Source organism: Hyla sarda, chromosome 7, assembly GCF_029499605.1.
Source record: "Hyla sarda isolate aHylSar1 chromosome 7, aHylSar1.hap1, whole genome shotgun sequence".
In the NCBI taxonomy this organism is placed as follows: Eukaryota; Metazoa; Chordata; class Amphibia; order Anura; family Hylidae; genus Hyla; species Hyla sarda.
In genome coordinates this window covers 232012133-232038563 of record NC_079195.1, presented here as the reverse complement: position 1 = coordinate 232038563, position 26431 = coordinate 232012133, and the positions used below count along the sequence as shown (strand labels likewise).

Sequence of the window (26431 nt, the reverse complement as noted above, 5' to 3'; positions counted from 1 at the left end):
CCTCTGGCAGAACAGCATTTCTGTAATTAAACTTCTAATGTTCTCTAGAACTCAACATCATTTTTCAGTAAATAGGTGGAGTTATTATAATGAAGTCTTGCTTTCCTACTTTCCTAGGCCACATGGCCTGCTAAGGATAGTCACTGACTAGGGTCACATAAAGCCCTACAGGCATCTATGTAGAGGAAAAAACAAAGTACTCCAGGTCACCACCTCGTAGCAGTGCTCGGATCTGTGCCCGGCAGGACACTCCAATGATAAACAAGAGAACGATCATCCAGCACTTGCAAAAATGAACAGCTTTATTGAAGATCACAGGATGCAGATAAAACCAACCATATCATCAGACGCGTTTCGAGCGCATGCGCTCGAAACGCGTCTGATGATATGGTTGGTTTTATCTGCATCCTGTGATCTTCAATAAAGCTGTTCGTTTTTGCAAGTGCTGGATCATCGTTCTCTTGTTTATCTATGTAGAGGACTATATTATCCTGTGTAAAGTCTTTACCTTAATCTGAAGTATTTACTTTCTACCTCTTTCTTCTGAACTTTTCTACTTGACTGAGGGGAAAATGGATGTGCAAGGGCCCCTTAGCGAATCTGTGCCTTTGTGGGCCAGATGAACATTTTCTGTAGGAAGCCGCATACCGTATTTTTCCAACATCTTCAGGCACTGCTCATGTGAACTTCTATATTCCACAGAGTTTAGCTTCTTCAGTACCATCAGTCATCATCTACCTAAAATACTATTTTTGTGCGAACTGTTAAAGATCTGTGCCTCCGTTATGTGGAAGATGTTCAGTAAAAGTTGCCCGTTATGCTGCAAAACCCTTTCAGTCCCAGTGTCTTGGTTTACGTTGCATATATATAACATCACGGGCCGTCCACACTCCATCAGGACATTGTCAGTAGAGAAGCCAAGGATTATAGATTATATACCAGCTACCCCTCGACAAATCCTACTTCAGAAAGTTTTGGGCTTGTACTGGCAGACAACAGTGAACAATAGCTTTGTGTCTAATCAAACAGCAGGTTATTAATCTCACATTGTGTCCATGCAGGGAAACATGTATCCAAGTGTGAATTAGCAGGCAGCTTGTATTAAAAGGTCAGGGGCCTTTTGTGCCACCATCTGACATTCAGACAGTTGTGGGTTTTTGGCAGTGCCGCTATTGTTCTCCGGGATGATCAGTGTTATTTTAGGACACAAAGAGTTAAACAAACAAGACAAAGAAGAAAGCCGAATATCAAAGCACTTAACATTGATTCGCAGAGTCCATCAGACATCTGATGCCCTGCAGCCCGCGACGGGCACTGGGAGTAATATGTAGGCATTTGGGATATGCAACCCCATTACTTCAAAGCTTTTCTACTAGCTCCATGCAGGAATTAAAGCTCCGGCAGAACATAATCTCCATTTCTAGTCTCTCTCCCTCAGTGACCGAATTCTGGTCATCCAGAAAGAGCAAAGATAATGGTTGGTGAGATGAGGACTCTATTATATTACCGCACATCCAGCCGTATGTGACTAATGTACAGTCCGTGTCATGAAATGTTCTTGTCTGTGAACTTAACACACAATCAGCGGTATCCCGACAGAGAGCTTTTACCTGCACTGGCACATTGTAACAGTTTACCAGCTCTGCAAGCAGGATAAGTCAGAATAGATTTTTAGATGTCATTAGTTTCTACCTTTGGTTAAATAAGTAATTTAAATGTTACAGATTCTGCAGCATCAACGCTGTACAAATGCAGTCTCTAAAAAATTTCAACAACCTGTGATGAACATATGAACAACCCCAAGTTCCCGTAAGACACTGCCCAGACCAGTGCCCAGCCATGAACAAATCTGGCAATGATCTGAGCCCACCAGTCATATCCAGAGCCCACCATCACCATAATCATGTCCAGAGCGTACCATGACTATAGTCATATCCAGAGCCCATCTTTACCATTGCCAATAGAGCCTCCATGACATAGTCATATCCATTACCCATCATAACCATTGCCAGTCATATCCAGAGCCCATCATCACCATAATCATATCCAGAGCTTACCATAACTAACTATAGTCATATCCAGTGCCCATCATGACAATAGTCATATCCAGAGCCCACCATCACCATAATTATATCCAGAGCTTACCATGACTATAGTCATATCCAAAGCCCATCTTTACCATTGCCAATCACATAGAGCCTCCATGACCATAGTCATATCCAGCGCCCATCATGACCATAGCCAGTCATATCCTGAGCCCACCATCACCATAATCATATCCAGAGCTTACCATAATTAACTATAGTCATATCCAGTGCCCATCATGACAATAGTCATATCCAGAGCCCATCTTTACCATTGCCATTCATATAGAGCCTCCATGACCAGTCATATCCAGCGCCCATCATGACCATAGCCAGTCATATCCAGTGCCCCATGACCATAGTCATATCCAGAGCCCTTTATGACCATAACCAGTCTTGTACAGAACCCGCCATGACCACAGTCATATCCAGAGCTCACCATGCTCAAAGCCAGTCATGTCCAGAGCGCACCATGACCATAGTCCTATACAGAGCCCCAAAGCCTGTCCAGAGCCCACTGTGACCAGAGCCAGTCATATCCAAAGTCCATTATGACCAGAGGCAATTATCCCAATAGCCCACCCTGCCAAAAACCAGCCATGACCAAAGACCACCAATGACCAGTGAATGACATAGTCAGTGACACTACCATGGCCATTAGCCAGTAATATCCTTAAACCACAACGAGCTCTAACCAGAGACCATTACAAGGAAAGACCACGATGACCAACGCCGACACAAACCTTATTCTACCATGACCAGAGCCCATCACGAGGACAGCTAGCCATGAACAGATCTGACTGTGATCAAAGATCACCATGACCAGAGCCAGTCATGTCCACAGACCACATAACCAAAGCCAGTCAAGGACTCATCTGACCATGACCAGAGCCTGGTGCAAGCTCTCACTTGTACGCAAATCACCTTCATTTTGCAAGTTTTCAAACATATTAGAAGTCAGGTCACATCCTCATGTCTCCTATAGTCAGTGCTGTTCTCTGACTAAGGCCGAACATACTCTCTGAATCCTTCTGATCTCATTGCTCTTGATATGATACATTAACCGGTCATACTAAGTCTATTATCAGTATTTCTCACCATTATGTAGTTTTTAGTGCTGTTAAGAGACATTTTATGCATCTATAGCACCTGGTGTTCCCTACTCAATCCTTTGTTGTTGTTTCCAAGGCCTTTGTTCAGTGATAGTGGAACTCAACAAGCTTATTGCAAAGATACACAAAAAAGAGAACACTGAATGGAGTCAAGTGCAGTATAACCAGGCGGAATTATTACCATACTCTTTCAGGAAAATCAACCTGTTAATAACCTGTGTTCTATTACAAGAACCCAAACACCATTGTATGGGGCAAGAATTCTGTCTGCGCACAAGTACAATCAGTCCATTCTTAGGATTAATATATAAGGACGTCACGTCTATTCACAAGGAAAATGTTACATGGCACTTCTCTTAAAAACCAAGTACTCTGTAATCTGAATGTAAACTACATGACTAGCACTATATTTATGTCTCGTATGAAGAATATAACTACTATAATACTGCTCCTATATACAAGAATATAACTACTATAATACTGCCTCCTATATACAAGAATATAACTACTATAATACTGCCTCCTATATACAAGAATATAACTACTATAATACTGCTCCTATATACAAGAATATAACTACTATAATACTGCCTCCTATATACTAGAATATAACTACTATAACACTGCTCCTATATACAAGAATATATCTACTATAATACTGCCTCCTATATACAAGAATATAATTACTATAATACTGCCTCCTATATACAAGAATATAACTACTATAATACTGTTCCTATATACAAGAATATAACTACTATAATACTGCCTCCTATATACAAGAATATAACTACTATAATACTGCCTCCTATATACAAGAATATAACTACTATAATACTGTTCCTATATACAAGAATATAACTACTATAATACTGCTTCTATATACAAGAATATAACTACTATAATACTTCTCCTATATACAAGAATATAACTACTATAATACTGCTCCTATATACAAGAATAGAACTACTATAATACTGCCCCCTATATACAAGAATATAACTACTATAATACTGCTCCTATATACAAGAATAGAACTACTATAATACTGCTCCTATATACAAGAATATAACACTATAATACTGCTCCTATATACAAGACTATAACTACTATAATACTGCTCCTATATAAAGGAATATAACTACTATAATACTGCTCCTATATACAAGAATATAACTACTATAATACTGCTCCTATATACAAGAATATAACTACTATAATACTGCCTCCTATATACAAGAATATAACTACTATAATACTTCCTCCTATATACAAGAATATAACTACTATAATACTGCTCCTATATACAAGAATATAACTACTATAATACTGCTCCTATATACAAGAATATAACTACTATAATACTGCTCCTATATACAAGAATATAACTACTATAATACTGCTCCTATATACAAGCATATAACTACTATAATACTGCTCCTATATACAAGAATATAACTACTATAATACTGCCCCTATATACAAGAATATAACTACTATAATACTGCTCCTATATACAAGAATATAACTACTATAATACTGCCTCCTATATACAAGAATATAACTACTATAATACTGTTCCTATATACAAGAATATAACTACTATAATACTGCCTCCTATATACAAGAATATAACTACTATAATACTGCCCCTATATACAAGAATATAACTACTATAATACTGCTCCAATATACAAGAATATAACTACTATAATACTGCTCTATTATCCAAGAATATAACTACTATAATACTGCTCCTATATCCAAGAATATAACTACTATAATGCTGCCTCCTATATACAAGAATATAACTACTATAATACTGCTCCTATATACAAGAATATAACTACTATAATACTGCCCCCTATATACAAGAATATAACTACTATAATACTGCTCCTGTATACAAGAATATAACTTCTATAATACTGCCTCCTATATACTGTCACGATTCGGCTTCCAGGTAGTGGATCCTCTGTGTCAGCGAGGGATTGGCGTGGACCGTGCTAGTGGACCGGTTCTAAGAGGCTACTGGTTTTCACCAGAGCCCGCCGCAAAGCGGGATGGTCTTGCTGCGGCAGTAGCAACCAGGTCGTATCCACTAGCAACGGCTCTACCTCGCTGACTGCTGAGAAGGCGTGGGACAGAAGGACTAGGCAGAGGCAAGGTCAGACGTAGCAGAAGGTCGGGGGCAGGCGGCAAGGTTCGTAGTCAGGATGGGTAGCAGAAGTTCAGGTACACAGGCTTTGGACACACTAAACGCTTTCACTGGCACAAGGCAACAAGATCCGGCAAGGGAGTGCATGGGAGGAGGTCAGATAAAGGCAGGGAGCAGGTGGAAGCCAATTAAGCTAATTGGGCCAGGCACCAATCATTGGTGCACTGGCCCTTTAAGTCTCAGAGAGCTGGCGCGCGCGCGCCCTAGAGAGCGGAGCCGCGCGCGCCAGCACATGACAGCAGGGGACCGGGACGGGTAAGTGACCTGGGATGCGATTCGCGAGCGGGCGCGTCCCGCTGTGCGAATCGCATCCCCAACGGCCATGACAGTGCAGCGCTCCCGGTCAGCGGGACTGACCGGGGCGCTGCAGGGAGAAAGACGCCGTGAGCGCTCCGGGGAGGAGCGGGGACCCGGAGCGCTAGGCGTAACAGTACCCCCCCCCCTTAGGTCTCCCCTTCTCTTTGTCCGGTAACTGCCTCCCCTGGGATGAGGACACCGGGAAAGAATGGAGGGTTTCCTCAACGGCAGGCAGTACAGCAGGAGTGGGGATGGGGAGGGAGGGCAGAGGGCGAGGCCTGGCACGGGGCAGTGTGACACCAGGACGGGGGCCATGGGGAGGCACAGAGGCTTGCCTGACGGGACTGGGAGGGGGGGAGAGGCACTTCCTGTGGCAGGCAGAGTCCCAGTTCCTGATCTCCCCGGTGGTCCAATCAATGGTGGGGGAATGAAGCCGGAGCCAAGGCAGACCGAGGAGGACCTCAGAGGTACAGTTGGGGAGAATGAAGAACTCAATCCTCTCAAGGTGGGGTCCAATAGACATGAGGAGGGGCTCTGTGCGGTAACGCACGGTGCAGTCCAATCTGGCTCCGTTGACCGCGGAAATGTAGAGCGGCTTGACGAGACGGGTCACCGGGATGCTGAATTTATTAACAAACGACTCCAAAATAAAATTTCCAGAGGCACCGGAGTCCAAGCAGGCCACGGCTGAGAGGGAGGAGTTGGCTGAAGAAGAAATCCGCACGGGTACCGTGAGACGTGGAGGAGCAGACTTGGAACCAAGAGACGCCACACCCACGTGAGCTGGGTGCGTGCGTGCGTTTCCCAGGCGTGGAGGACGGATAGGGCAATCCACCAAGAAATGCTCGGTACTGGCACAGTAAAGACAGAGATTTTCTTCTCTACGGCGATTCCTCTCTTCCTGGGTCAGGCGAGACCGATCCACTTGCATGGCCTCCTCGGCGGGAGGCCCAGGCGAAGACTGCAAAGGATGCTGTGGGAGAGGTGCCCAGAGATCTAAGTCTTTTTCCTGGCGGAGCTCTTGGTGTCGCTCAGAAAAACGCATGTCAATGCGGGTAGCCAAATGGATGAGTTCTTGGAGGTTGGCAGGAATCTCTCGTGCGGCCAGCACATCCTTGATGCGACTGGATAGGCCTTTTTTAAAGGTCGCGCAGAGAGCCTCATTATTCCAGGATAGTTCAGAAGCAAAAGTACGGAATTGTATGGCGTACTCGCCAACGGAAGAATTACCCTGGACCAGGTTCAACAGGGCAGTCTCGGCAGAAGAAGCTCGGGCTGGCTCCTCGAAGACACTCCGGAGTTCAGCGAAGAAGGCCTGGACTGTGGCTGTGGCAGGATCATTGCGGTCCCAGAGCGGTGTGGCCCAAGACAAGGCCTTTCCTGAAAGAAGGCTTACTACGAACGCCACCTTAGACCGTTCTGAAGGAAACAAGTCCGACAACATCTCCATATGCAGGGAACACTGAGACAAAAATCCACGGCAGAGTTTAGAGTCCCCATCAAATTTGTCCGGCAGGGACAAGCGGAGGTTAGGAGCGGCCACTCGCTGCGGAGGAGGTGCAGGAGCTGGCGGAGGAGATGGTTGCTGCTGTAGCAGAGGCAGAAGTTGCTGTAACATGGCGGTCAACTGCGACAGCTGCTGTCCTTGTTGGGCAATCTGCTGCGATTGCTGAGCGACCACCGTGGGAAGATCAGCGAGACTTGGCAGCGGCACCTCAGCGGGATCCATGGCCGGATCTACTGTCACGATTCGGCTTCCAGGTAGTGGATCCTCTGTGTCAGCGAGGGATTGGCGTGGACCGTGCTAGTGGACCGGTTCTAAGAGGCTACTGGTTTTCACCAGAGCCCGCCGCAAAGCGGGATGGTCTTGCTGCGGCAGTAGCAACCAGGTCGTATCCACTAGCAACGGCTCTACCTCGCTGACTGCTGAGAAGGCGTGGGACAGAAGGACTAGGCAGAGGCAAGGTCAGACGTAGCAGAAGGTCGGGGGCAGGCGGCAAGGTTCGTAGTCAGGATGGGTAGCAGAAGTTCAGGTACACAGGCTTTGGACACACTAAACGCTTTCACTGGCACAAGGCAACAAGATCCGGCAAGGGAGTGCATGGGAGGAGGTCAGATAAAGGCAGGGAGCAGGTGGAAGCCAATTAAGCTAATTGGGCCAGGCACCAATCATTGGTGCACTGGCCCTTTAAGTCTCAGAGAGCTGGCGCGCGCGCGCCCTAGAGAGCGGAGCCGCGCGCGCCAGCACATGACAGCAGGGGACGGGAACGGGTAAGTGACCTGGGATGCGATTCGCGAGCGGGCGCGTCCCGCTGTGCGAATCGCATCCCCAACGGCCATGACATTGCAGCGCTCCCGGTCAGCGGGACTGACCGGGGCGCTGCAGGGAGAAAGACGCCGTGAGCGCTCCGGGGAGGAGCGGGGACCCGGAGCGCTAGGCGTAACATATACAAGAATATAACTACTATAATACTGCTCCTATATACAAGAATATAACTACTATAATACTGCTCCTATATACAAGAATATAACTACTATAATACTGCCTCCTATATACAAGAATATAACTACTATAATACTGCCTCCCTCTGCACAGCACCAAACTTTTCTGACAAAAGTTAAATGTAACTTGAGAACGTTTTCACTTCTATAACATCACCGGTTACTGACTCCGAAACTGAGTTTTGCTCCTGGGGATGTCAGGATCTCAGTGTATGACATCTGTGCGCTAAGTATGTAGTGTTAGGCAGTAAATATGCACCAGACGTAGAGCATGTGGGAGATGTGTGAGGAGCGAAAAAGCCTTCACCAAGCTGTTCACCTGCTGAAGACGCGGAGCTCGGACCCTTTATTTAGCAGTTTTATCATAATAAAAGGAAAATGGTGCAAGAATAACGCTAGACCGTCGTTCTCTTTATAACCATTGACGTGTGGATTTAAAAGGGACTTAAAAAAAAATTTGTACAAAAATTGTCCCATCATGGCGGTTGTATCATGAGTGCTTCTAAGTCTGGGACTCAGTGGTGACCTGGGGCGGTGGCACTCACTGGCGGCACAGGCTCGTCCATCTCCTTCACAGCTTTAACGATTGTGTTGATATAACAGATTCTAATGATACTGTTACCCTTTCTTCCCCACATTCATGTCCTGCCACATAATGCCGTTAAAAGTAATTAACACGGGTGATATTTTCTTTGCGCGCAAAACATTGCAAGATTACAACCTGTTTGCGGGAGGGGGAAGCTGAAAGGTCACTGCCGTTTTCCATAAGCGCGGGACTGATAATTGTAATTAGTCCCCCCCCTCTCCTCCAGCGAGTGTCGAGGGCGCAGCCTCAATCTACGAGTCGTCAGAGTCAGTTCAGTAATTACATAGACTTTACCAATAACAAAGTTTGTCAAATAGAGAGAAGAGCAGCCTGGGCCGACCGTGGATTACACGAGTGCGGGAAGTAATAGACATCGCGCTGACGGATAAGATAATAACCTGACGCGTGAGGCGCTGGCGCGTGCGGGTGCTTTCCAGTGGCTTTAATAAAAGTCTAAAGCAGTGTTTCCCAAACATCATGCCTCCACCTACTACAAAACTACAACTCTCAGCATGCCCGGACAGCCGTTGGCTGTCCGGGCATGCTAGGAGTTGTAGTTTTACAACTGACTGGAAAACTACTGTTATTGAAACCAGCTGCTTTTACCCGCACGCACCCCCACCTCACACATCCGGTTATGGAGATAAATAAATAAGCCCAACACTAGGTAGGGCTAGTCATTACAATTTTGGGCATACGTTTTTTTATTTTATTACAATAGCCCATTCCATTGTCAACATACAAGCCTTTTTGTTATTATGCAAATGAGGCTGAAGTGCCCAGGAGGCGTGTCCCATGAAAAGCCTAGTCCATATCTTCTTTATCACCGCCCCCGCACACAACCTGCTTGCATCCGCCTACTCTGTGACTAGATAGAGAACATGGGCTGGATTTACCTGGACTCTTACTGCGCTGAGGAATGCCCCCTGGACACTTGAGCCTTAATTTGCTTAATTACAAAAAGGCTTAAATCTTAACCATAAAAAGGTCTGTTGAAATAATAATAATAAAAGGTATGCCCAGAATCGTAACGATCAGCCTTATCTAGCCTATCTAGCATTATTTACTGCCCTGTCTATTACCTACTGACAGGTTCACTTTAAAGGGGTTCTCCAGTGCTTAGACATCTTATCCTCTATCCAAAGGATAGGGGATAAGATGCCTGATCGCGGGAATCCCGCCGCTGGGGACCCCAGGGATCTTGCACGTGGCACCCCGTTTGTAATCATTCCCTGGAGCGGGTCTGATTACCGACGAACACAGGGCCGACAGCGTGTGACGTCACGCCTCCGCCCCCGTGTGACATCACGCTCCGCCCCTCAATGCAAGCCTACGGGAGGCGGCGTGATAGCTGTCACGCCCCCTCCCATAGGCTTGCATTGAGGGGCGGAGCGTGACGTCACATGGGGCGGAGGCGTGACCTCACACGCCGCGGCCCTGTAGTCGTCGGTAATCAGACCTGGAGCGAACACGCTCCGGGGACTGATTACAAACTGGGTGCCGCGTGCAAGAACCCGGGGGTCCCCAGCGGCGGGACTTCCACAATCAGGCATCTTATCACTTATCCTTTGGATAGGGGATAAGATGTCTAAGCACTGGAGAACCCCTTTATAGGCTATAGACAACACTGACATTTTTGTACATATGTTAGTGGTTAACTTTTAGTTAAAAACTAATGCAACTTTCACTCTGCAATATCAATTTCAGTTCAGTTAAAAAATGTTTATAAGTGTAGAATGGGGGGGAGGGGAGAGAGAGCCTGGTGGTTGGGATGAGGGGCATTAAAAAAAATATATAGTGCAAAGGTGTCCATAACCCTTAATATACTCCAGTTGTCTACTAGAAGAAATTCGCATAATGTTTACTGCAACTCAAAACCAACATTATTTTCACCCCGCGTTCTTTCTTCACAGAAATAAAATGTCCAGAGCATTTATTATTGGACAGGGCAGACATCGTACCTGAGCGGAGCTGCTTAATCCTTCCATTACTGGTGGCCGTGTCGACGGGAAGGAAGTCCTTATACCAGGAGATCTCCGGATCTGGGTTTCCGCTGGCGGCACATAGCATGGTGGCTACCCGTGTCCTCTCCACCACCTTGAGTTGCGGTCCCATGTCAATGACGGGGAACCCATGAGGCAGCTGCTCCTCTGCAAAAAAGAAAGGTCCACAGGGTTAGAGAATTGTCGTCATCCTCCGATAATAATTTACAGCAATGATTATTGGCAATCACAGCTCTGCTCTAAAATATAACATTTATATATATGACATGAAGGCATCAATCATCAGCTCTATGATTTCCCACAGACCGGCAGAAGGAGTCATACAACCCCCCCCCCCCCCCCCCAATACTCTATCACCAGAACCCAAAATTTACTAAATCTATTAAAACACAAAAATGTGTTCTGTATAGCATCATCATGCAGGGAGAGAACTTCCTCTTCTCTGAGATTCGCTGCATCGTACGGTTCCTGCAGCAACAAAGAGATGACCTTATTCCTCGAAGATTTATGAGGAAAAGACCCGTCATGCGTTCCAGAGTTCTATTTACACATTAGTACAAACACCCTCAGGACTGAATAATTTACTGCCGTTATAGTAACAAGTACAATCTTTATAAAGGGGGGAGAGGAATAGGTCAGCGGCAAAACTCCAGACATTAACATAGCGGAAGGTATATACGTATAAACATACTGGAAAATAAAAATACAGGGGCCAAGTTGGAAACACACATACGCAGCTAAAGAACCTCATACACATTAGAGAAACTATGGTGGAACCCACTGGCTATTTCATGTGTATGGGGGCCCCCAAATCTCACCCGGTAGAAGGTAAGAGTTCAGAGGTCCATAATACACATGAGATAATCAGCCAGTCCTAATGAAATTAGAAAGATCAGACTTTAATAACTTCAGTTCCAGATTCTCTTCATAAGTCCCCACTTAGAGAAGTCTAGAGAGGACAGTGGTGTCTGACAGCAGCTTATACCCCTCTCCCAATTGAACATACATGAGCGCACTGCACAGCCGTGTCTGCATGTGTTTGGGGATGTTAGGAGGAAAAGCTTTTGGCTGGCAGCTATTGAAGGTGTATGGGAGGATAGAGGATGACATCACCCTGGGACGGATGACATCACTGCCTCCATGAAGTCACTTACTTTAAAGTGAAACTCTTAGAGTGGTCACCCCTCAGCAATTATTATACCACAATATATTAAATGTCTTCTCCAAAGATTCTCAGTGTGGGGCCGGAAGGAGACCCATGGCAGTACCCAATTGTCTGACTTATGAAGGAGTTGCAGAGGACAGGTTCAGTTTGGCTTCAAGGTCCATATAACTTAATAGCCACATAAGATGACTGCACTGAAGCATAATCACCAATACGACAGTTAATAATCATATTATTATTATTGGGTATATCGATGACCTATAAGTTATAGTGGGCCAGGGCAGAGACGTTTATTGGATTTGCCTTGAGACGTCGTGCTTCCGTCTCATATATTAGATGTGGTTTCTCCCCGTCAGAGAACAATGGTGCGGGTTATCCCCTCCAGGAGAGGCCGGCATACGAGGCATGGCAGCCACAGTAGGAGGCGCTGAACTTTGTGTTCATTACGAGGCATTCTCTGACTTAATTTGAATACACTGCAAGGCACAAAAGAGCTGAAAGGCGCAGCTGAGCCGGTGATATGCAAAGCCGCTGTCCTAGCGCACGTAAAACAAAGGCCCGGTGAGGGAGCGGCTATAAATACACATTTAGTCGCTGAGACACAGCCATAACTTTCAGCAACTATTCAGAAATTAAAAAGCCGGCGGCCTGGGAGACAGGTAAATAAATAAAAATCAGGAGGCAGGATTCCTTCCCCCCAATTAACGGTGAATGTTGTGGGGAGGCGTGGGCGGGCTGCGATTGGTAAGCGACTGACCACCCGCCGGGTCTTAAAAACAAAAGACCCTCCATCCTCTCAAGGTGGAGAGAGGCCGGTAAAGCTGCAGAATGTCCCGGAACCCGGTGACTCAGAGCGGCAATACGGAGCGGGGGTCAATACTGAGAACAGAACGCACAGTAATTAGGCGAGAGCGCAACGCCATCAGATTACTGACACCACAGCACAGTCCTGGAATTGTATACAGCGGTACTTGTTTATAGCGGAGTAACAATGGGGTTGTCACTCAGCTTTTTTAGAGTCCTGAATTCCAGGTGCAGTTGTGCAGTGATCTAAGGACTCAGAGAGGCAGAGGTATTCTTTGACTTGTAGTCCAACATTAACTTCTGGGCCACTTGTTGCTCTTTGAGGCATTAACTGAGCTGTGGTTCTCCAGCTGCTGCAAAACAACAACTCCCAGCATAACCTAAGGCATCCTCTATGTATGTGTTATCTAATCAATGGCTCTCCAGCTATTGCTATACTACAACTCCCAGCATGTCCTGATAACATGCCTACTCTTGTGGGAACACCGCTGTTAGTGCAGGCTATCAGGGAATGCTGGGAGTCGTAGTTTTGCAACAGCTGAAGAGCCATGATTCGGGAAACATTTGCCTCCAGCTGTGTGCCTCCAGCTGTTGCAAAACTACAACTCCCACCATGCCCGGACAGCCTTTGGCTGTCCGGGCATGCTGGGGGTTGTAGTTTTGCAAAAGCTGGAGATACAGCTATTTAGAGGATGCCTTAGTTGAAGGCTGTCAGAGTATGATGGGAGTTGTAGTTAATCACTCCAGTGGGAAACACTGCCATAGTGCAGGCTGTCAGGACATTCTGGGAATTGTAGTTTTGGGGTACAGTGATATAGAGGTTTTCTCCCCTCACGGCAGTCAGAGCATGCTGGGAGTCGTAGTTTGGAGAGCCAATAGGCTGGGAAATAGGATGCATTGGTGGGATGCACCAAAGGCTGTTAGGGCATGCTGGGACTTATAGTTCTGCAACAGTTGGTAAGCCACAGGTTTGGGTGACATTGCGTTATAGTGGGTATTACATTAAATCTGTATCATCGGATAGACGAACACTCTATTGCTCTATGTTATCAGCCACTTTAAGTAGTAGAATTTATCAAAGGTATAAGTGACCGGAAGTATAGGATCTCTCTGCCCCCCATGATCACAGCGTTACGTCACAGAAGGTGACAATTTCGTGCCAGACCCTTTTGCCGCCTGCCATCTGATCAGCAGCGTCCATGAGCGCGTGCCCCGCACGCCTCCGCGTCGTCCTCACAGTGTGAGCAGCAACAAATCTGTTATCCAGCGATTAGCCCGGCCGGCGGCTCCACTGACATACGGACGAGCCGCGGCCAGCAGGCTCCGGGGCCAATCCCGCCATCGTCTGCGAGGAGGTAATTAATCTTAAGCAGCTCGTTTTCCCTTTTTAAAGAGTAGAGAAAGACAGCTCCGGAGTAATTAATGCACCGCTGACCCGTCCTATTGATTTATCCCGGCGCAAACACAGGTTGATGAACAGGAGGCGGCGTGACCGATCGAACGCACCTGCAACTCAAACGGAGGCCGGCGGCTTCTATAGACAAGTGTTTGGGCTGATAGCAGCGATTATAATTACGCCATGATAATGAAATATTTCCTTTATTTATATACCGCCAACATATTCTGAAGCGCCGTACAGATCATGACGTCGGTTAAATCGGTCCCTGTCCCCATTGGTACTCACAATCCAAATTTACAAATCAGTATAGCAGTGTTTTCCAACCAGTGTGCCTCCAGCTGTTGCAAAACTACAACTCTTAGCTAACCTAGACAGCTGCAGACCAGTGTTTCTCAACCAGTGTACCTCCAGCTGTACAACACAGCCTTAGATTATTCAGGATTAGAAAAAACTGAACTAATTTCTTCCAAAAAACAGCACCACCCTTGTACCCAGGTTGTGTGTGGTATTACAACTTAGCGTACCAAACACAACCAGAGGACAGGGGCGGCGCTGTTTGGAATGAATCAGCTCAGTTTTTTTTTAAATTCTGGATAAGCTTTTTATTATTTGTAGCATTTTTGCACAAATCTCATTCTACTTAAAAAGTGAACTGAAAAATTTGCCAAATTTATCATACATTGCGCAACAATGTGTTCAGTTTTGGGCACTGGATATTGGCATGTGTGGAAAAAGCACAAGCGGGTGGCATCAAAGATGAATCAAAGTTACTCAATGTTTTACGCAGAACTAAATGGTGATATGGTAATGCAGACCCAACTTCTCTACAGTCCTGAATGGTATGTGTCCGATAAAGTTGGGTAATGACTTCATGTTCCCCATCTGACCTCAACAGTGACAGATATCACTAGTAAAGAACCGTCCACAATGTAATGACGCGTCGTCTATTTGGCATATAGAGGAAAACAAATACAGTGGTCCCTAAAGTTACAATATTAATAGGTTCCAGGACGACCATTGTATGTCTATTGTATGTTGAGACCATAACTCTGTGGAAACCTGGTAATTGGTGCTGAATCCACCAAAATGTCATCCAAAAAGTGAGGGTTAAAGAAAAATAAGTAGATAACTAATATAGATAAAGCAAATACTTATATATAAAAGTAAGAAAGATCTGCTGGGAGATGTAATCACTGTCTATGTAGAGGACAGGAGCTTCATCAGGGTCCTGTACAGAACACAGTGTCCTAAAAAAGTAATGGAGCCGCACTCACCTGGTGTCCAAAGGAGCCGCTAACCCTGGTACAGGTGAAGAGTAGTACAGAACATGTAATACCTCCCTGTACTGTAGGGGGCGCTACCAGACAGCCAATTAGTGCACGCACTTTAGTAATACAGGGGTTTTACTAGTAAAATGTCCATTCTGATTGGTCAGTTCTTCCGGCCATTGACATGTTTCGCAGATCTGGACTGTCTATACATTGTATGTTGTGTCTGGTTTATAGTTACAATGGACCAGAAAATACCATTGTATGTTGAAACTATTGTATTTTGAGGCCATTGTAAATTGAGGGATCACTGTAATAAGCTGCGGCAGGTAATCCGAGGGCGAGACGCTCTTCTGACTCAGCGTCATGTTCCCAGGTGGTCAGACGATGCCGTAACTGCTGCGGCGCCTCTTGAGTAAACAATGAATTTGCACTGTCTGCCGCACAGGATCCCATGGCCGTCCCCTACATCCCAGCAGCCAAGTGTAATCCTCAAATACATCATTTGTTTGAGAAGAGATTATGTATCCGACCTGAGATACATTTACAATCCATAGCTGGTGGTAGCACACACTGTAGATTGTAAGCTCCTGTGGGCACAGGGAACTTAGGATTTCCATTAGGTGAAAAATATAAATCATTAGTAACTGGATATCACAATAGGATTCTGTCAAAGAGACCCGAACTAGAAGGAGGCTGAAATGTAGCATAATAATATAATAATTCCTTTATTTACATAGCGCCAACATATTCTGTAGCGCTGTACAGAGCTTGTCATCACTTAATTGCTCCCTGTTGCCATTGATGCTTACAATCCAAATTTACTATCAGTGAATTGCTAACAGTATAGGAATTATACGCACTGAAGGTATATAATATAATGGGCACAGGGAAGTATCTACTCTTCCTTGTTAATCAGATCAGAAGATGGACGTGGTGACTGCGCTCATGTGTGGTCGTCCATTACGGTGCAGTCATTTATACCTGGAGGTTTCCACAATCATTATCAAAAAGCTTCCATTTCTTTCTTGCCTCCTGACTGTGAGGGGTTAAACCGCTGCCAAACTTCAAGAGAAGCCGAGAATTGCCCCAGTCTACAATCGATTGAAACCGAGAAAGAAAGGGCTGCTACTTCCGACACCGCCGCTTATTAGTGAAGCTTCGCCATTGATCAGTGTTTAGAGGGGAGATCAGGCTGCAGCTCATAGACAGGCAGAACACGGGGAGATGGATGGAGAGGACTGGGATAGAATTATACAGGAAGAAAAAGGGTAAGAGGGTCCAGAAAACAGACGGTAAAAGGCCATATGTGTCCAACACTCCGGAGCAAATACTGAGATCTAAGAAACTTCTGTATCTGCTCAGGATATCAGGCGGCTGCATCTAATGTGGACTGGGAACTTAGAGAGAAGACTGCATCTTCTCTACACTGATAAATACACAAAAGCTAAAACCATAGACGATCTATAGTAACTAAAATCACTGCGTGTAAATACAGATCCTTATGACAGCCGCCCAAGAGGTAACAAGGTAAAAAACTATTCAGTAATCTTTCAGCAATCTTCATAAATCAAAAAAGTAACTGCGAATGTCTCTTTCTCCTCCTCCTTTCTGCTAAAGATATCATTAAAGGGGTTATCCAGGAATAGAAAAATAGAGCTACTAAAAACGCTTCCCTGTCTGTCTCCAGGTTGGGTGTGGATCTGCAGCTCAGTTCCATTGAAGTGAATGGAGCCAAGTTGTAATACCACACCCAACCTGGGGACAGACGTGGAACTGTTTTTGAAAGAAATTAGCTGTGTTTTTCTATTCCTGGATAACCCCTTTTATTCTAAAAGAAAAAAACCCTCATAATGTTTACCTTCAGGTGGACCATCTCACTGATGAATCAGGTTACAGCTGCCCATAGAAGTCTATGGAGAAGGGAGGGGGTTCAGGTGGACCAATTCACTGAAGAATCAGGTTACAGCTGCCCATAGAAGTCTATGAAGAAGGAAGGGGGGTGCATAGTAAGAGAGGTGGAGTGACACACAGAGAAGCTAAGTGATATATCTCAGCCAGTGCTGGATTCACAGCTTACACTGTCCAGTACTGCTCTATAATGTCCTCCATGCTGCTGCTGCTTCTGTGTGTGCAATAGATATATAGTGAAGCAGGAGCCTGCATAGGGAAAACTAGTTAAAAAAAAATTATATAATGGACAGAAATAGCGCTGCTCCTCCTGATAAGTCACCTGAGGTTGGAGTTACGCTTTAAGATCCACCAGGTAATCATTGCTACATTAAAGCAAGTCAGTGATAAAAATGTCATCACTGAAATTGTTATTTCGTCTTACACAACGTAAAGAGATGATGATAATGGATGTCCGTAAGCCGGAGTGCGGTGCTTATAAGGCGTGCAAAAGGACAATTAATTGGCCTCTGAAAAATATCGCTACACGACTTAATGGCCGTGTCCCACAGTCCATCTCATCCTTGAAATATCGAACCACTTAGCTCAGACACTTCCTAAAATTTCATGTGCATGAACTGCAGTTAATAAGCTGTGAATCAGACGCCCGTCACTGTACAGGGAGCCCGGACGCGATTCATCCGCGACGGCCGCCGCGCTCTGTCATGTCCCGGAGGTCTGGATGAGACAGGTGAGGTCTGTAATGGGGCAAACATTACAGCCAAACTATAGATAACATTTGTTTTCATCTAAATATATTCAACATTCTGGGCAGATTTATTGCGCAATTTCTCTTTATAGCGGTTAGAGATCTGTCTTGCCGATACAGAGCTCCAAATCCCCTGCATAAAGGGAGTTACACAATTCAGCCTGCCAGAAGCCACCACTAGGGGGAGCTTTTAAAGAGTTTATTCACTTAGAGAGTAGACATGTGTTTCCCAACCAGTGTATCTCCAGGTGTTGCAAAACTACAACTCCCTGCATGCCCGGACAGCCGTTGGCTGTCCGGGCATGCTGGGATTTGTACTTTTGCAAAAGCTGGAGGCACCCTGTTTGGGAAACACTCGAGTAGACTTTAGTGAAAGTTCGGTAAGCACTAACGTGACACAATGTAACAAGATCTCGTCATGTGATCAACGTAATAAGTGGAGTGTGAACTCAGCCCTAACCCTGCACACACATCCCAGCAACCGATTGGTTGGGAGCCCTGTTAGTCAAAGGGCTGTGTCTGCACCTCGCAGTTGTAATAACAAATATGACACCCAAAATCTCGTACATTACTTAATTAATTACATGTTAAGTCAATGCTCGGCGCCAGTCATTAACATTTACTCAGCTCAGATCTGCTTTCATTTGTGTATTCTAACAGCTGAGGGGCCTGGGAAGTGAGATTCCTCTTAAAAGGCGCAATGTTTGATCTATGTTTACCGCTAAATAGAGACGGATTCAAGACTGTGGTGCCATCTCCCTCTATAACCCCAATGTAATGCACAAAGAATGAGCAAAGGAAGTAATAATAATAATACACAAATATAACTACTATAATACTGCTCCTATATACAAGAATATAACTAATATAATACTGCCCCCTATATACAAGAATATAACTACTATAATACTGCTCCTATATACAAGAATATAACTACTATAATACTGCCTCCTATATACAAGAATATAACTACTATAATACTGCTCCTATATATAAGAATATAACTACTATAATACTGCTCCTATATACAAGAATATAACTACTATAATACTGCTCCTATATACAAGAATATAACTACTATAATACTGACCCTATATACAAGAATATAACTACTATAATACTGCTCCTATATACAAGAATATATTTACTATAATACTGCTCCTATATACAAGAATATAACTACTATAATACTGCCTCCTATATACAAGAATATAACTACTATAATACTGCCCCTATATACAAGAATATAACTACTACAATACTGCTCCTATATACAAGAATATAACTACTATACTACTGCCTCCTATATACAAGAATATAACTACTATAATACTGCTCCTATATACAAGAATATAACTACTATAATACTGCCTCCTATATACAAGAATATAACTACTATAATACTGCCCCTATATACAAGAATATAACTACTATAATACTGATCCTATATACTAGAATATAACTACTATAATACTGCTCTTATATACAAGAATATAACTACTATAATACTGCTCCTATATACAAGAATATAACTACTATAATACTGCTCCTATATACAAGAATATATTTACTATAATACTGCTCCTATATACAAGAATATAACTACTATAATACTGCCTCCTATATACAAGAATATAACTACTATAATACTGCTCCTATATACAAGAATATAACTACTATAATACTGCTCCTATATACAAGAATATAACTACTATACTACTGCCTCCTATATACAAGAATATAACTACTATAATACTGCTCCTATATACAAGAATATAACTACTATAATACTGCCTCCTATATAAAAGAATATAACTACTATAATACTTCTCCTATATACAAGAATATAATTACTATAATACTGCCCCATATATACAAGAATATAACTACTATAATACTGTTTCTATATACAAGAATATAACTACTATAATACTGCTCCTATATACAAGAATATAACTACTATAATACTGCTCCTATATACAAGAATATAACTACTATACTACTGCCTCCTATATACAAGAAAATAACTACTATAATACTGCCCCTATATACAAGAATATAACTACTATAATACTGCCCCTATATACAAGAATATAACTACTATAATACTGATCCTATATACTAGAATATAACTACTATAATACTGCTCCTATATAAAAGAATATAACTACTATAATACTGCTCCTATATACAAGAATATAACTACTATAATACTGCTCCTATATACAAGAATATAACTACTATAATACTGCCTCCTATATACATGAATATAACTAATATAATACTGCTCCTATATACAAGAATATAACTAATATAATAATGCCCCCTATGTACTTATTCTTACATGGAAAGTAACAGACAGAAGGATTTGATACCGTTATGCCGTTTCCCTCCTCTCAGTACATCCTTTGGTATATATATATATATATTATAACATCCAGCACAGATTGTTCTGTTTCCTTTGGATCCTTTGTCTGTACAGTCACTTCCATCTTGGGCTCTGAAAGCCTCATTATTTGCACAATTTCTAGAAATCGTCATTTGGCGCCTCAATTACGTCTGCCATCCGCATGTTACAGACAGAGGTTGAACAACCTGTAATAAAATAATAGCGCCGGGATTACAAGTAATGATTTCACACTCTGTCACCTATAAAGAGAGAGAACTTTGCCGTAATGAGCGGAAGAGACGTCTCGCACCTCGTGGTTCGGCGCTGGATGCTGTGACCTATAGGTGGGTCGGGAAGAGACGATCGTCATCTATTTATAGCGTCCTCATTATCGCCATATGTGCCGCGGTAAACAGGTAAAGTCTTCATTAAAGATTATTTACATCGGGTGATCAACAAACATCTGCCTAATAAAAGGCACCAAATCTAACGGAGGTCACACGGACCCCGGATCACCTCCCGGATTCGCTCGTTATATACGTTCACATTTACATTTCCTTGTTTATTTCTCCATGATTATTTTCTGCATGAAGCGGAGCCTCCCTGTCACCACCGCCTCCGGCAGGACTCGTCGCTGCGGCATTAATAGGGGCCCGGCACCCGCCCTGCAGGAAGACTCGGCCAAATCATCTGCAAACTGGTGATCTAACGAAACACCAAGACTTAATAATAACAGCTAATTCTTATCTTAAAGGGGTACTCCAGTGAAAAACTTTTTTTTTTTAATCAACTGGTGCCAGAAAGTTAAACAGAAAGTCCATGCGCCATTTGATCAGTTTGGCTAACAGACGCCATGTTGCCCGTAACTTTTTTTTAATCTAAAGTTAACAAAAACCCAAGTTCACTTTTGACAAATGCCCTTCCATATATCTGGATTACTGTACAAAACATTTCTGCCGCAGCTCGAGAAAAGATTTTGGCGCGGCAACCTTAGGACAAATTTAGGTCAGACTTCCATTAAGTTGTAGGACTTTTTATTATATATGATTGTTTTGAGGATGAGAGAAATCCCTTTTATTTTCCTTTTTTTATTTTTTTGCGAGGAAACGAGGGTGGCAAATAAGAATGCGGTCTGTAAAGTCACCTGGCGATCCCAGGATGCAGAATGTCAAATCCAACATGGCGATGGAAGAATATTGCTACATTACCAAGTGGGGGTTGGAGGGATCTGCTACACGCAGGGAGCCTCTTATTTTAGGGTGAGCGCCTCTTTCGTTGCGATAATCTGTGTAACGCATCGGTGAACGATGTTATCCGCTATCCGGAGATCTTAGATTATCGATATTTCACTGTGGGATAAGACAAAACCCCGCCATAACTATTTACCAGCAGAGCTCCATTCCCTGCAAACAAAACTCCCGTAATACAGTCACGGATGTAATCACATAAAACCCTCCTGAAGCCAATGAAAAGCTGGCGCCGTGCCAGGGAAACGCAGCGAGTGGCTGACAGGGGGCAGTAGTGTTATGGAGGAGACCACGAAACGCCTTCTATAGGATAATTAGAATAAACTCACGGGAAAAAAAAGCTTTATACATGAAAGGAGTCGCTGAGACATTCGCGGCTCGAGATGTAAACTTCTCCGGGATGCAAAATGTAAATATGACAATAGCGTTCTGCATACGGTGCGGAGATAAGGCCGGGATGACAAATGCGCGGGATACGCCGCAACAAAGTATCCAGCAAACAATGAGATGTCATCTACAGGTACAGTAACTCTGCCCGTAGTGAGACATCAGCGTGCGCGGGCTGTGACGGCTCAGAGACGACGGCTGAGAGTTTATCGCACAATTCGGGATCGGCATAGCCAACTACATAATATAGTAACCGATAACGCCAGATTATCAGATTGTCAATTATTTTAGATGATTATATGGTGGTGCTGTGATGTGTGTGGAAATGTTTTTCTTTTTGGAACACAGAGCTCTCTGATGACATCACGAGCACAGTGCTCTCTGCTGACATCACGAACACAGTGCTCTCTGCTGACATCTCTGTCCATTTTAGGGACTGTCCAGAGCAGCATATGTTTTCTATGGGGATTTTCTCCTACTCTGGACAGTCCTTAAAATGGACAGAGATGTCAGCAGAGAGCACTGTGCTTGTGATTCAGCAGAGAGCTCTGTGTTCCAAAAAGAAAAGAATTTCCTCTGTAGTATTCAGCAGCTAATAAGTACTGAAAGGATTAAGATTTTTTAATAGAAGTAATTTACTAATCTCTTTAACTTTCTGCCACCAGTTGATTTTAAAAAAAAATAATAATAATAATAAGGTTTTCCACCGGAGTACCCCTTTAACTCTAATATTATTATTATTATTATAGGATCTCTGCTTTTAAAGAGTTTATTCGCTTAGAGTAGATATGTTTGCCAACCAGTGTGTCTCCAGCTGTTGCAAAACTACAACAGCTGGAGGCTGTCCGGGCATGCTGGGAGTTGTAGTTTTGCAACAGATGGAGGCACGCTAGTTGGGTAATACTGCTCTAAGCCCAAGGGAAGAGCAATCCTTCAGCCATGGTTTCCCTAGAGGTTTCCTCCATTGGGGTTTTCCTCCTCTCCTAAGTGCTGGAGGCTGTCCGGACACGCTGGGAGTTGTAGTTTTGCAACAGCTGGAGGCACCCTGATTGGTAAACACAGGATTATATAGATTTCCCTGTAGCTTCTCGTTAATGTCGGTCTCCCCATCCATTCCCCATCCGGTCACTATGGGATATTTCCATATGTTTGCTCTTGAGATCAGAGTCTGCGCAAATGACTGTCACGTAGACTGGAAACCTGCAATATTTTAATAAACGCGACCGCTCCAATTATCGTCTGCGGGGAAACTCAATAAAGAGAAGGTAATAATCTGCGGAGATGATATTTTACAATAACACATAGTTGACCTTTCAGCCATACAGAGACTATTGTATCCGCCGCACTTCTCTCCTCCGTCAGAGATGAGAACAGATCCGGAGCGCCAGCTGGTATGGAGGGGGTTAAGGCGGAGGGGTCGGCATATGGAGAAGGAGACCCCCGAGTAATGAGATATCTGCTGGAGAGAGATACATGGATACAGGAGCAGTTGTGGATCCGCACCGAGCGCATCAATTATTCAGCCCTGGCACAAACTGCAGAAACAGAAGAACCTGTGAAGATGGAGGAAGAAGACGCCGATCCTGCGCTCGAGGGCTGGAAGTTATTAAGTCCCAATAATGATATCTGGGAGATGTCTCTATTATATCCAGGAAAAAAATCGAGACGACCATTATCCCCGATCAGCACTATAATGAAAGGTCCAGGTGCCACTTTTCTGCACCATCTACAATGTAGCTTCACTTTCCAGTATTGTTTGCAGCGTAGCTTTACTTTGTGTCATCATCTACGGCATAGCGCCACTTTATAGTATCACATCTTATAGCCAGTTTATAATATCACTTACAGAATAGCGCCATTTCCACTTACTCTATCGTAAATTTGCTTTACTTATCTTGCATTGTCTTTTCTATATGCATAAGATTTCAGAGCTGAATTATCTTCTTCTTGGACTACAAAACCTCACAGCTTACTGCTGATTCAGTGTCTGTACGGAGTATCCTCTGCTGTATATGGTAGAAGATCCCAGGATGAGATTTCCCATTCCCTTTGAGCACCCTGCTGATTCAGTGTCTGTACGGAGTATCCTCTACTGTATATGGTAGAAGATCCCAGGATGAGATATCCCATTCCGTCTGAGCCCCCTGCTGGTTCAGTGTCTGTACGGAGTATCCTCTGCTGTATATGGTAGGAGATCCCAGGATGAGATATCCCATTCCCTCTAAGCCTCCTGCTGGTTCAGTGTCTGTACAGAGTATCCTCTGCTGTATATGGTAGAAGATCCCAGGATGTGATATCCCATTCCCTCTAAACCTCCTGCTGGTTCTGTGTCTGTACGGAGTATCCTCTGCTGTATATGGTAGAAGATCCCAGGATGAGATATCCCATTCCCTCTAAACTTCCTGCTGGTTCTGTGTCTGTACAGAGTATCCTCTGCTGTATATGGTATAAGATCCCAGGATGAGATATCCCATTCCCTCTAAGCCTCCTGCTGGTTCAGTGTCTGTACGGAGTATCCTCTGCTGTATATGGTAGAAGATCCCAGGATGAGATATCCCATTCCCCTTTCTGGTTCAGTGTCTGTATCCTCAGCTATTGTATATTTTAGGAGCTCCAATGATGAGATTTCCCATTCCCTCTGTGCCGCCTGCTGCTTCAGTGTCTGTACAGAGTATCCTCTGCTGTATATTTTAGGAGCTCCCATGATAAGATTTCCCATTACCTCTGTGCCCCCTGCTGCTTCAGTGTCTGTACGGAGTATCCTCTGCTGTATATTGTAGGAGCTCCCAGGATGAAATATCCAATTCTTCCTGCTGGCTCAGTGTCTGTAGAGGACATCCTATGCTGCTGTATATTGTATTAGCTCCCAGGATGAGATTTCCCATTCCTTCTGAGCCTCCTGCTGGTTCAGTGTTTGTAGAGGACACCCCATGCTGTGTGTATTGTAGGAGCTCCCAGGATGAGATTTTCCATTCCCCCTGCTGGTTCAGTGTCTATGCGGGGCATCCTATGCTATTGTATAATGTAGGAGCTCCCAGGATGAGATTTCCCATTCCCTCAGAGCCCCCTGCTGGTTCAGTGTCTGTAGAGGACATCCTATGCTGTATATTGTAGGAGCTCCCAGGATGAGATATCCCATTCCCCCTGCTGGTTCAGTGTCTGTAGAGGACATCCTATGCTCCTGTATATTGTAGAATATCCCAAGATGAGATTTCCCATTCCCTCTGAGCCCCCTGCTGGTTCAGTGTCTGTACAGGACATCCTATGCTGCTGTATATTGTAGGAGCTCCCAGGATTAGATATCCCATTCCCCCTGCTTGTTCAGTGTCTGTAGAGGACATCATATGCTGCTGTGTATTGTAGAAGATCCCAGGATGAGATTTCCCAATCCCTCTGAGCCCCCTGCTGGTTCAGTGTCTGTACAGGACATCCTATGCTGTAGATTATAGGAGCTCCCAGGATGAGATTTCCCATTCCCCCTGCTGGTTCAGTGTCTGTAGAGGAAATCCTATGCTGTATATTGTAGAAGATCCCAGGAGGAGATTTCCCATTCCCTCTGAGCCCCCTGCTGGTTCAGTGTCTGTACAGGACATCCTATGCTGCTGTATATTGTAGGAGCTCCCAGGATGAGATATCCCATTCCCCCTGCTGGTTCAGTATCCCATTCCTTCTGAGCCTCCTGCTGGTTCAGTGTTTGTAGAGGACACCCCATGCTGCTGTGTATTGTAGGAGCTCCCAGGATGAGATTTTCCATTCCCCCTGCTGGTTCAGTGTCTGTGCGGGGCATCCTATGCTATTGTATAATGTAGGAGCTCCCAGGATGAGATTTCCCATTCCCTCAGAGCCCCCTGCTGGTTCAGTGTCTGTAGAGGACATCCTATGCTGTATATTGTAGGAGCTCCCAGGATGAGATATCCCATTCCCCCTGCTGGTTCAGTGTCTGTAGAGGACATCCTATGCTCCTGTATATTGTAGAATATCCCAAGATGAGATTTCCCATTCCCTCTGAGCCCCCTGCTTGTTCAGTGTCTGTAGAGGACATCATATGCTGCTGTGTATTGTAGAAGATCCCAGGATGAGATTTCCCAATCCCTCTGAGCCCCCTGCTGGTTCAGTGTCTGTACAGGACATCCTATGCTGTAGATTATAGGAGCTCCCAGGATGAGATTTCCCATTCCCCCTGCTGGTTCAGTGCCTGTAGAGGAAATCCTATGCTGTATATTGTAGAAGATCCCAGGAGGAGATTTCCCATTCCCTCTGAGCCCCCTGCTGGTTCAGTGTCTGTACAGGACATCCTATGCTGCTGTATAT

The 26431-nt window shown here is 44.4% G+C and overlaps 1 protein-coding gene across 1 annotated transcript in view; it reads right to left on the bottom strand.

The window, feature by feature from the left end:
• The window catches only part of PTPRF (protein tyrosine phosphatase receptor type F), a 139160-nt gene that overhangs the window by 39107 nt on the left and 73622 nt on the right, over positions 1 to 26431 (bottom strand). Inside the window, exon 4 of the mRNA XM_056532436.1 lies at positions 10761 to 10949. Coding sequence (XP_056388411.1) covers positions 10761 to 10949 — 189 coding nt within the window. The remainder of the gene's footprint in view (positions 1 to 10760; positions 10950 to 26431) is intronic.